Source organism: Mustelus asterias, chromosome 26, assembly GCF_964213995.1.
Source record: "Mustelus asterias chromosome 26, sMusAst1.hap1.1, whole genome shotgun sequence".
Classification (NCBI taxonomy): Eukaryota; Metazoa; Chordata; class Chondrichthyes; order Carcharhiniformes; family Triakidae; genus Mustelus; species Mustelus asterias.
Window position 1 is genome coordinate 3799016 of NC_135826.1, and position 12603 is coordinate 3811618.

The 12603-nt window shown below is 42.4% G+C and overlaps 1 protein-coding gene across 1 annotated transcript in view; it reads right to left on the reverse strand.

The window, feature by feature from the left end:
- The window catches only part of LOC144479424 (AP-1 complex subunit mu-1), a 127469-nt gene that overhangs the window by 23717 nt on the left and 91149 nt on the right, over nucleotides 1–12603 (reverse strand). Inside the window, exon 11 of the mRNA XM_078198072.1 lies at nucleotides 9259–9334. Within this exon, the coding sequence (XP_078054198.1) occupies nucleotides 9259–9334 (76 nt within the window). The remainder of the gene's footprint in view (nucleotides 1–9258; nucleotides 9335–12603) is intronic.

A 12603-nucleotide genomic window follows, 5' to 3' on the forward strand; every position in this document is an offset into this window, starting at 1 on the left:
GAGTCTGCACCGACCACAATCCCACCCAGGCCCCACCCCCACATATTTACCCGCTAATCCCTCTAACCTACGCATCTCAGGACTCTAAGGGGCAATTTTTAACCTGGCCAATCAACCTAACCCGCACATCTTTGGACTGTGGGAGGAAACCGGAGCACCCGGAGGAAACCCACGCAGACACGAGGAGAATATGCAAACTCCACACAGACAGTGACCCGAGCCGGGAAGCGAACCCAGGTCCCTGGAGCTGTGAAGCAGCAGTGCTAACCACTGTGCTACCGTGCCGCCCCTGGAGATCAGATTGCTGATATACCGGAGGTATTTTTCAATATATCCGCTAACTGCTGTTGACTTACTCGGTGCTTGGTAATGTTTAGTCTCCCTAGCAACAGCTGTTGGGTGTGCACCGATTGTCAGCCTGCTCTGTGTTAGCATGTGTACTGCCATGCTAGGGAAGCACTACATCAGATCAGATACACTTTCTAAAAAAGTAACTGGGGGAAGGGCACTGCTGCTATGACTACGTCACCATCTTCTCCACTTGGGTTTAAAGAAACCACATTGTGGACTTTGGGAAAAAGGGCGAGGGAGTCTGAAGCAGTTCTCAAGTTCCAAACTCCTGGCTTAGCAATGCCCTGACAATACAGCCCATTAAATACACCTTGTGGTTAATAGCCTAAAGTAAATTTTCTGTAGCTGTTTAACATCCATGACTTGGCAGACTTTCTTTTTCTCCCTAAGTTTTTTTTACCCCCCCCCACCCCCCCGTCTTTAGAATCTAATGCGATCTGTGGTATTGCTCCACAGGTGCTAGCAATCTTCTGATACCTTAGCCAACTGGCCACACAATATAGCACTCAGAAATGAGAACCCTGGCTGAAATTACATGCTCCTTCATCCAAGGGTGTTGACGTGAATTTCAGTGTGCCCCCTGACACTTGGCAGGAACTAGCTAACTCAACACAGACCAGGAATTGAATCTCAGGCCTTCCTGGATCTGTACCCCCTCGGCCAGCACATCAACCCGATAAGTCAGATAACAGCTGTGTTCTGCTGGGTTTTCTAATCAGGTCTTCAGTTTATTCACCCAACACACAAGAAAACACAATGGAAAAGCAGGAGACCGCATCCAGATTATAACCACATTGGATTGCAGCTTCCCAATGGACCACTTATTTCTTACTGCATTTATCGCATAACACTTTCAACTCATTGCAAAATAGTCCCAAATTACAGATCAAAGGCAGCTGCATTGTATAAGGTGCTGGTTGAACTTATCTAGATGCCCTGCTGTTCTGATCACAAAATGACCATAAGGTCCCGAGAGGGTGCAGCAATTAGCAACCACGATAATTCCAGATACCAGGAATTTAAGTTGAGGAGAGTGGAAAGAATTTTAGGCTGGCTGTTTTTCAAAAATCAGGCTTTAATTGTAAACTAAATGACATTTACATGATTAGGAAAGGAGCTTGACAAAGTTGGCCCAGGTAAATATTCACAATAAGAGATTCAAATGTCAAGCAGGCATTCGTTAAAGGTTAAGAATAAAAAAGGCTCATGGAATCAGTTACCAAGAAGGCTGCTGAAGCCACTTTTGAACCGAGCAGATTTAGGGATATAGTGAGAAAGCAGGATAGAATGGACATGCTGTGTCTCAACCTTGTCCTAGAGTTTCATAGGGTCCCTGCAGTGCAGAAGGAGGCCATTTGGCCCATCGAGTCTGTACCAACCACAATTCCACCCAGGCTCTATTCCTGTAACTCCACATATTTACCCTATTAATCCCCTGACACTAAGGGGCAATTTAACATGGCCAATCAACCTAACCCACACATCTTTGGACTGTGGGAGGAAACCGGAGCACCCGGGAGGAAACCCACACAGACACGGGGAGAACGTGCAGATTCCACAGAAGACAGTGACCAGAGGCTGGAATTGAACCCGGGTCCCTGGCGCTGTGAGGCAGCAGTGCTAACCACTGTGCCCCCACGTCCTGTTCCTAGAAATTCTTAAGTTCTTAAATTATTCTCCTTTAATGCCCAGAACACTAAACACAGGGAATGCATGGCCAAGTCTCACTTACAGACAGCAGCCAATTGCATAAGTCTGATCAGGGCTGTGTAAAGTATACGTCTGCTGTTAAGTGTGTTCTGTCATCTTTGCAAATTGGAGGCTTGAAGTTGCTGTTTCCAGAAATCCGAATGAGAGTAGAGACGACCTTGGCAGAATGCTCGTGTGCTCATCAGCAGCAACGCCAGGGAGGGATGGTCTTTTCAAGCACTCTTTCTGGGCCAAGTGATAAATGTTGGCGCTGCTGTCTGTGCAGGAGAGCACAATTATACTCCAGCAGCAGCTATAGCTGGGCTCAATGGTGGCGGGTCAAGTTTAAATCCCAGCCTCAAGACGGAGTTAAAATTCGCTCCCTCTGGAGCAATTTTATTCCAGTCAAAAGGTTTGCAGGGAATAGTGGAGGAAAACCTGGGAGAAAGAGTTCCCAATAACGGATTGGCGTTGCCTGCTAGACAACCGATGAAAAACATTGAGACACTCAAGATCCTTCCAGCTGACCCAGAGGAAAAAAAAAGAGTGATGGGGTACGAATGGAAGAGTCTCAATTTTCTCACCACCTCTTCTGAAAGCTGATTACACGCTTACGAGCTCCAGTCAATGCTTAGCCATCGTTCAGGTGGCAGAGTGAAGTATGCAAATAAAAGATCATAATGCGCTTCAATCCTTACCCAATAAACTCGCTGCATTCCAGAAAGGTTAGCAACAGGAACACACCTTAGCAGTGTCCCTCTCCCTGGCACGGGCCAATTATAAACAGCTCTCACCAACCTAACTGAGAAAGGGTTCTAATACTCAGGTATTTCTGTCTGCTTGGGGTACCCACTGGATTAATCTGTGAGGTGAGAAGGAAGTGATCCATTCAGTTTATGGCAAATAAAAGGGAGATAAGGAGAGTTTTGTCTGAAACACAAGTGAGTTGTTCCCACCTGGAATGTACTCACTGAAAGAAGCAATTGCATTAATAATTTTCAAAATGGAATTGGATAAATACTTAAAAATGAGAAACTCGCAGGGCTGTGGGGGAAGAACAGGGCAATGGGACTAACGAGCAGCTCTTTCAAAGGACCGCCTGACAACTCCTGCTGATACTGTGACAAATAAGAAAGTTGGTGGCATTTTACAAGTATGATGACACCATAGAAACTACACTATTTATTAAAGGTCACACCTTTTCTACTCTGAAGGAATAATGGGAAGACAACTTGAGGTTTGACAATACATTCAATATGCACCCTGAACACCAGGTTAATATACTCACTGGGGAATACAGGAAACATATCCAAATCCAGAGTGACTAGAATATGGAACTCACTATCATGGAGAGCAACGACAGCAAATGGCATTGATACATTCAAGGGAAGTTATGTAAACTTATAGAGGAGAAATGAATTAAATGTTATGCTGATATGATTAGATGAACAGGGCTCGAAGGGAGCTTGTGGGGAGCATGATTATAGGCATGGATAGTTTGGGCTGAATGGCCCGTTTCTGGGCTGTACACTTCATGTAGCTCCATGCAGTTCCATGTAATAATGCCCATAGGAGGAGCAAACATTCAGTCACCATGGAGATGAAATAAAGTTCACCAGGTTCAGGAACATTAAACAACAGCCCATCTCACTTGCTGAATTCCAGGAGAGGGATAATTCCCACTTCTGGTGGCACAATGGCCATGGAAAACTTTAAGTAGAATCTCACATTCATAAATAACATTTACCCTCAGTGGAGCAGGGTAAAACCATCGGCTCATTTTGCAGAACAACGTAGTCCGTCCTATTCCACACCCTCTCAGAGGTCTGTGGAAGGGGCAGGATTGATGGGTTTTAAATTACACTGTCATTCCATGTTTTCTGTTGTTAAATTGAAATCACTGAGCTCAGCATTAAGTATAGTATTTAGCCTGCCACCAACAGAGACACAGAAACCTTGTGTAGCAGCCACATGCTTATATAGATCTCTATGACCTTGCTAATGAGAACTTGTGAACTATTGAGAGCTTCGAGTGGAATGGCGTGCAATAATTACTTATCTTTGCTTAGGAACAGGGGAACGTCAAAGTGGCACTGCTGATTCGCAACTGGACATTCAGTGGAAACCAAGCTCAGTTATGAAGGATGCGGATATACGAGAGAAAGAGAGACACACATACAAATACACACAAGCAGACACACAACGAGGAAGGGAAAAAAAAAACAAGCTAAGGGCCGAATGCTGTACACCTGCTCTTATTTCTTAAGTGACTTATGTGAGAAGACGACAGACAGCAAGAGTGTGTGTGTGCGTGTGTTGGGGGGTTAGAGAGAGAAAACAAGGAGGGGAACGAGAACATAAAGGGGGCAAGTAAGGAAGATGAAAGAGTGAGGGGAAGAATGGAGACAGAAAGAGCTATAGAGAGAAGCAGACAGAAAAACAGTTGGATTAACTTGCAATTATCAAATCAGTTCTCACAATTCTCACAAATACCAAAATACTCATCTTCAATGAGTTGCACCTGGGTGTAATCAATGTTATGCAAGAAAACATCAAACTGTGATTCCAAAACAGTTTTAAAATTGCCTGTCATTCATTTACAATAAATAGCTATATCTTTCCACAGACAATATTGCTACATCATACATTCTACTCAATCCATTTAATTTCTTCAGAAAAGTTTCCACAAAATGCCTCAGTGCTGCCGCAAAGCCAATATTAGAAACGCCAGTTACATTACTGCGTGTAATCAACACTCACCACCTTCCGTCTATTCATAATGGATCATCAGCTGCTCAAAAGTTCCAATTATCATTAAATTTGTGATTTCAGGCGATTTTAATTACCAGCCATTCCTCACCATTGCTACAAAGTGCCACTCTTTAAAACAAACTCTGCAAAGGCTGAGCTAGTGCTAGTGTTTGCTTGCTGTGGTAGATTCACAACCTAAATGAGGAATCCACATCTGACAGGGGTCAGGGATGGTGGGTTTGAGAACAGAGAAGACCAGTGAGAACATTGAAAAGGTTTCTCCCGGTAACCAAACAAGTTCCACTGAACAGCAGTAAAACTGGAAACAGAAAATGGTGCGTCACTCCTGCTGAGAATGCCACTGGTCATGGGATTCTAAATAGACACCAAAACAGTCAACTGTATACAACCGTGTCTGGCTGTCAGCCAAGGACCATGAGTTGGTTCAAGGAATTCAATTGTAAACTGAACAAATGAAAATTTCAGATTCTGATTCCTGGAGAGCTGGAATGGTCTGCAGACAAACCCAAACCTCAATTCAAGAACAAGAACACACAATCTGTGCCAGATCTATCCCAGCCTTAAGTGTGTTCAATGATGAAGCATCCTCAACCACCTGTAGTAGGGAATTCCAAACGTTCACAACCCTTTGAGTGAAATAATTTTTCCTCATTTTAGTCCTAAATGATCAGCCCCTTTTCTTGAGATAGGGACCTTATGTTTAGATGTGCCGCACACGCAAAGAAAACAAAATACGATTCATAAAACTGAGTCAGCATGTCAACCAACAAAGCCAATAGAACGTGGAACTAGGAAGCCAGAATACGAGTCACAGGAAGTCATGATCAAACTGCTAATGGTGTTATCCTGCACCTCGAGAACTGTTGCCAGAGCTGGTGAGGCTCATCAACAGGGGGAGGGTGGGTACTACACGCACCTAAAGATTTAAATGACCAAATTAGGGGAAAACAGTGACCCATCAGCATTTGACCTGGAACACAGGACAGTGGCCTAAAGAACAGGACAATCCCATAAAACAAAGGGCGGTTGCTAACCATCCTGGAAACATACCTCTTCCACCAACTTCTGGTCTAACACCCTCCTTGTGTAGCTTGATATCAAAACCTTGTTTGATCATGTTTCTGTGAGGTGCGTTAAAAACTTTTGCTACATTTAAGGCACCTCATAAATGCGAGTTATCAGGAAGTTCCTCACACAGAGTAATCAACACATGGGAGTGCACACACAGCTAGGAGTCAGGGGCAGAAGTCCAGAAGGGGGGGGGGAGAGAATTCAAGAAAAGGCAACAGTAAATTGCTATTGGATCACTTGGCAGATCTTCTCAGATTTGTCACAGCAAGAAAGAAGCCAAACTCAAGTACGACTGGACAGAAATGTCTGTAATTGTGATGATAAAGCATGCAGTGAACAATAGGCATTTCATCAAAGAACAAATCAGAAAGGTGGGCAACTCTTAAAGGTTATGTTTGTGGTGGAACATTGTAACATGCTTGCTGGTCATGTTTATTGCGAAGAGGTGAGGGACAGACAGGTGAGAGAGACGAACGACAGATAGGAGGAAGCTAAATCACAAAAGACATTTGTCGTGAAAACATCACCTATATTTAATGAATTTGTTAAATAAAGACTTGAGTCACTTTTATCTCTCTAAGGGCTGAGAGATTATATTTCCCACAAATAACGATTAACTTACTCAGTGAGCAGCACTCTCATACTTGCAAAATCCATCACATCTCATTGGGCAGCACTGCTTGATGAGATTGAGGGGATTTGGACAGACAGGAAAGTTAAAGATGTCCGAAATGAGATTAGTATCAGTATATGGTCAACATCGTCACCGAAAGATCGGAGCACTCCAACAATGCAGCAGATTTTTGAGAGTTTGGGTGCTTTATACTGGGTTGTGGAAGATGAACATCAGCAGAGACTGGTTGAGCCAAATGGCCAGAATCTATGTTGAAATTTCGACAATTAAATTCAGACATTATGCTGTAATTGGATGGATTCTTATCATATTGTACCACTGATAAGATTGATATGCACATGAACATGATTTCATAAATTTCATTTAGCTCTGCAAGATACCAACGCTGGTGGTTATGGTACTGGCCCAGATATCCAAAAATCCAAGTCAAAATCTCAAATTAATCTGGTCATTTGAGATTTGGCACTGTGAAGGATAATCATTAAGCTGCTGTTTTGCCGTGGTATTCCAAATGATTCAGTCAAGGCCTCGGAAAACAAGCCTGCCACCTTTAAGTTTATCATTTAGTGTCACAACTAGGCTTACATTAATACTGCAATGAAGTTACTGTGAAAATCCTCTAGTCGCCACACTCCGCGCCTGTTCGGGTACAATGAGGGAGAATTTAGCCTGGCCAATGCATTCAACTAGCATGTCTTTCAGACTGGGGGAGGAAACTGGAGCACCCGGAGGAAACCCATGCAGACAGGGGGAGAACGTGCAGACTCTGCATGGACAGTGACCCAAGCTGGGAATCAAACCCGGGTCCCCGGCGCTGTGAGGCAGCACTGCTAACCACTGTGCCACTGTGTTTTATTCTGGTCTGCCAACATCATGTTTCACTAGCTGACCGTCAATGCCCTCAGATCAACTCAATGCTGCCTTGCCAGTGCTGCCCACATCCCAAAAAAAACATATAAAACTAATGAATGGATTTGGTTAGTTTTGCTTAAATCTGCATTCCATGCAAGCGTGTGTCTATATCTGTCACATGTTTCATTGTGGATGTAAGCTCGGGATCCAGCCAGAAATTATTTCTGTTTCTTGAGATTAAAAAGGAACATAACGAAGTTGGGGGTGGGGGTTAATAAATAAATAGTTGGAAAATGCCATTAGAAAGCCTCTGGAAAAGTGGGCTTTACAGTTAAGAGTTACAAAATATGAAAGTCACGAAGGTACTGGTGAATTTATAGCAGTTTGTGTGAGCTTGCAAAAGTGTGCGCTGTTTTGGATTTTACACAGGAGGAGGGAGAGGACAGCAAAGGCTCACTTGGCTGCTGACAGGTATGAGCAAACACAAAGGAAGACTTGAAAAATCATATTTCATTACAGCAAAGGAGATAAAGGGGGAAGAAGTTAATGAAGTATTAAAAGGAGATTTTAAATTAAAAATGTTTTCAGGCTGTGGAATACATTAACAAAGTGAGTGATTGAAATGGAGAGAATGCCAGCATTTGAGAATGGATGGGAATGGAACAGGGTGGGTTATAAGATTGGACTACTGGGTTGTGGAAGATCAGCACCAGTACACACTGTTTGGGTCAAACAGCCAGAATCTATACTGTAATTCCTATTTCATTCATTATAGGTACCACATTGTAAACTTATGGGATTCCTATGGTGCTGGGAAGATTAAATGTGTTGTAACTGTATAGATTCCAGTAATAGTCAGATCAAACATATGCATTTAAACATACAGCCGTGTGATACAGTTCAGATTAAATGTGCGCATAGTATCTACAGGCTCTTGTGACAAGATTAAACATCTGCACTGCAACTGCTGTTCTGAGGCAGATTTATTGGCTCTACTGCACTGGCTGCTGAGATAATAGTTGCACTGCAACATCTATCCATCTATGTACCATACAACAATGCATGTATAGGAATAGTTTTGCATTCACCAAGTGTGAATGAATTATAGCTGTCCGACTCATCCTGTGCTTTGATTATCTGGTTTTAGAAAGGTACTGATTATTTCAATTGCAGCAGTGAGCAGTATATGATTTGGTGCAATGTAGCCTAGGGTTCAAATCTGGATAGGCTTCTCCAGTGAATTGGCCATGGTGCTTGTAAAATAACATACCTTTAAACTGAAAATAAAAAACATTCTCCACTTAATACTAGAGTGCAGCTAAGTCATGGGAAGATGGTGGTGCAGTGGTAATGTCACTGGACTAGGAACCCAGAGACCCAGGTTAATGTTCTGGGGACACAGGTGCAAATCCCATCATGGCAGCTGATGGAATTTGAATTCAGTCAATAAATCTAAAACGTAAAGCAAGTCTCAGTAATGGTGACCGTAAAGCTATCGTGACTTTTGTAAAAACCCATCTGGCACAATAATGTACTTTGGGGAAGGAAATCTGCTAATTATAAATGATCAGAGATACAGACAAAGTGTTGCTTTATGAAATTGCAGGTTCTGCCCATTAAGATGTAATATCATAGAAAAGTTCTGACAGAAATGAAAACAGAAACTGTTGGGAAGACTCAGTGGGTTGGGAAGGGTGGAGACATATGGACTGACCTGGAAATTTGTCTTTATTTCAGATTTGGTACCTATAATTTCAGATTTCCAGCATCTGTGGTATTTCATTTAATCACTCTGAAAAGAGTCCGTGCTGGATTAAGCTAACATTTGTGATTGGTTTGTGAAGTTCAGGAGAATCAGCATTCAAGACATAAAAATGCATGTTCCTTACCTCCATTTTGAGTAATATAGCGAACCCATGGCAAAGCCTGGTAACCACTTTTCTCAATAATCTTCAAGTAACGAACCTGAGCAAAAGAAGAGAGATTTCGGGTAAAATGGCTGAACACAGCTATTTGTCATCAGATTCCCCTTTGCAAGCTTTAGAGTGAAGCCCATCTACTAACTGTGTTATTTCAGAGATGGAGATCGAGTCTGATTTTCACAGCTCCTGGAGTCAAGATCTAAAAATTGCTTCAAGGAACTTTACTGTAACATGAATGCAGCATATGACAATGATCACCCATTCCACATTACCACTAAAGATTCATTTCACCCTCTCATGCCTTTAGATAAAATGCATTTATTAATAACGACCAATTAAAACCACAGTAAAGGTTTGTGAATCTTGAACTGATCCATCATCAACATCACTTCCAACTTTTGGGAGTGCTATTTTGTCCCCCTAAAGGGATCAAGACTTCCGGGTCACCGGGCGTGCCATGAGATTTGAGTCGAGGACACCTGCTAAGTGGCAATAGCCATGATTCCTAGTACAGGACAAGATTGCAGCTCCCAAGCACTTGCATTTTGAATCAAAATCACTGAATTTATATTATGTTTTAATGTAGAAAAACATCCCAAGGCACTTCGATGTGCAGTCAGATTAAAATCAATACTGAAGCAGATTATTAGGAAAACAATGAGATTAGTCAAAATATAGGTCTTGAGGGTCTTAAAGAAGAGGGGAGTGGAGGTGTTCAAGGAAAGTTCAAGAGCCAATGTGGCTGAAGGCATAGCGATGACCAGTAAGGTGAAGGGAGGGCAGAGTCAGAGGAACACGATTCCTGTGGGCGTTGAAGGTGGGAGGGGTTTCTTGGTACTGAAGGAGGCTACAGAGACAAAAGGTGACTCAACCATGAAGGGACTTAAACACAACATTGTTATTAGAATGGAACACATTAATGCCAACATATGGCAGAAGTCAAATTAGTTGACCGTGTAAAGTAGTTTACATATGGAAATTCTTTACAAAAAGAGACCTGAACCTTTTCACATTTAACTTTATATTCAGGTGAGAATTAGTGTCAAGAGATCTTGTGACTTACAAATCACGACACCTGCAGACAAAAATGAATGGTTCTTCAGGGTCCGAGATGCTGGGGTTAATTATGTTCACCAGAATTTTTATTTAATAATGATGAGCAAGTTTCCCAATGATTGGCATTGCACACAGCATGTCTCTTATCAACCTCTTCTTTGTTTCTCTGTTTCCTAGCTTTTGTTTCTGTCTCCCTTTCTCCTCTGTATCTTTCTGTACGTGTGCATGGTGGTGTGTCAAGGGAAGACACCATGTGGGTTTGGCGGGGAGGGGTGGCTGCTGTACTTCCCAGAAAGGAGAGCTCAGTGGTTTCCTTCCCAGCCCCTCTACTATTTTCTAAGTTCTCTTGCTACCATCCCTTCATTATCATCACTGCTCATTCTGATTTGTACCACTTTTTTTTTTCTCTCACAACTACCCAAACAACCCCCTCCCCGAGCCCACTGTAACTCACTTTACCCATTGCCCTTTCAATACCATTTGCTCTTCCTGAGATCGACTGCTGGGGTGAAAGAGTCACCTACACTTTTCCATCAGAGGCTATTCTAGCTTTCAAAACTGACTCAATTTTGTTTCAAAAGGTTCAAATGGAGATGAGGAATGAAACATTGTGCCTCTCACCATCTGTCTCAGATGTCTGCTATTTTATAGTATCAAAACAGGTGATATAAATTTTCAGTCTGCTTCAAATAGCAACTTAACTTAATCACAATAGGGAAATACATTGCCTCAGCTTTACATGGTCATCAAGTTTAAAACAATGGCTGCAGTGGCATGTAACCAGGAGCGGTATTTTTCCTGTGCGATTTCAAACAAAATTCGAATAAAATTTGGATGAAAAAAGTTTTTAGAATTTCTTCCCTTTAGCTTTTCTTCAAATATCTGAAAGGATGACTCGGTGGAAACGAGGAGCTAAAATACAATATTCAGTTGAGTAGTCTAAATGTTACTGATGCTTCATGGGAAAATGGACACACTATGTATTCTACCTTCAGTAAACAGTCACAACATTGGGGGAAAATACCACAGACAAGATCTGGCTTTTGAGAGAGAGTATAACCTTCAACAAAGAACTTAAATGAAAATGCCAAAAGTCAAAGCAACTCCATAGAGATAATTAATCATATTATTATTATTAAATAGATATTTATTCAGTTTTAAATTTTGCATAGAACCTTATTTTTGAACATTAAATCTTTGAGGAGCATCTTAGACTCTGGTCACTAGGAAATATATTTCCAAGGAATTCACTGCTCCAATCTATCCTGCAGTGCTTTGGAAGGTAATTGTACCAGAACAGACCCGGGCACAATGCCCATATCCTTAATTGCTTGGAAATGCTATTGGAGCTAGACACTGACTAACACACAATCTAGGATGAGTTCTGTACCATAATTTTCATTTTATTGTTTGAGGTAAGGAAGGGGGAATTGTAGTGTTGCACTAAGGATGCTATTTGACTCGGTGAGTCTGTATCAGTGTAAGCTCCACATCACCTCATCTTATTTCCCTGCATCCCCTCAGCAATCTGACATTTTCCATCAATTATTTGTCACTTGCCACTTCAGTGCAAAGTATTGAATCAGTTTCAACCGCCACTTGTATCCCATATTCCAACGGCCTGCAGCATGAAAACAATTTTCAACTCCCACTTCAATATCAATCCTACATTCACACTCTTCTGCTGGAATTGTACTGGCACGCCCGCCCGAGGCTTGTAAGATCCCACCGGAGCCCAATGGAGAATGCCGTTCTGCGAGCCTCGCCTGCCTCGATTTCGGGGAGGGGAGGGTGTGGGGGGGGGGGGGGGGGGGGGGGGTGGCGTTGCTGGTAAAATTCCGGCCTTCGTGTCAGTTACTGCTCAGTGGTCACACTCTCCATTCTGAGTCATTGGGTTCTGGGTTTAAGTTTCACTTCAGAGACAATATCTAGGCTGACACATTACTGAGTGAGTGCTTCGCTGTTGGAGCTGCCATCTTTTGGATGGGATGATAAGCCGAGGAGGCCTCTTCAGTCCTTTCAGGTGGACACAAAAGGTTTCAAGTCGTTATTTTGAAGGTGAGCAGGGGAGGTATATATATCTGATGTCCTGGCCAATATTTAGCCTTCAACCAATATCACAAACAGAATACCTGATCAGTATTGCAAGTTTAAGTTTATTTATTAGTCACAAGTAGGTTTACATTAACACTGTAATGAAGCTACTGTGAAAATCCCCTAGTCACCACACTCCGGTGCCTGTCCGGATACACAGAG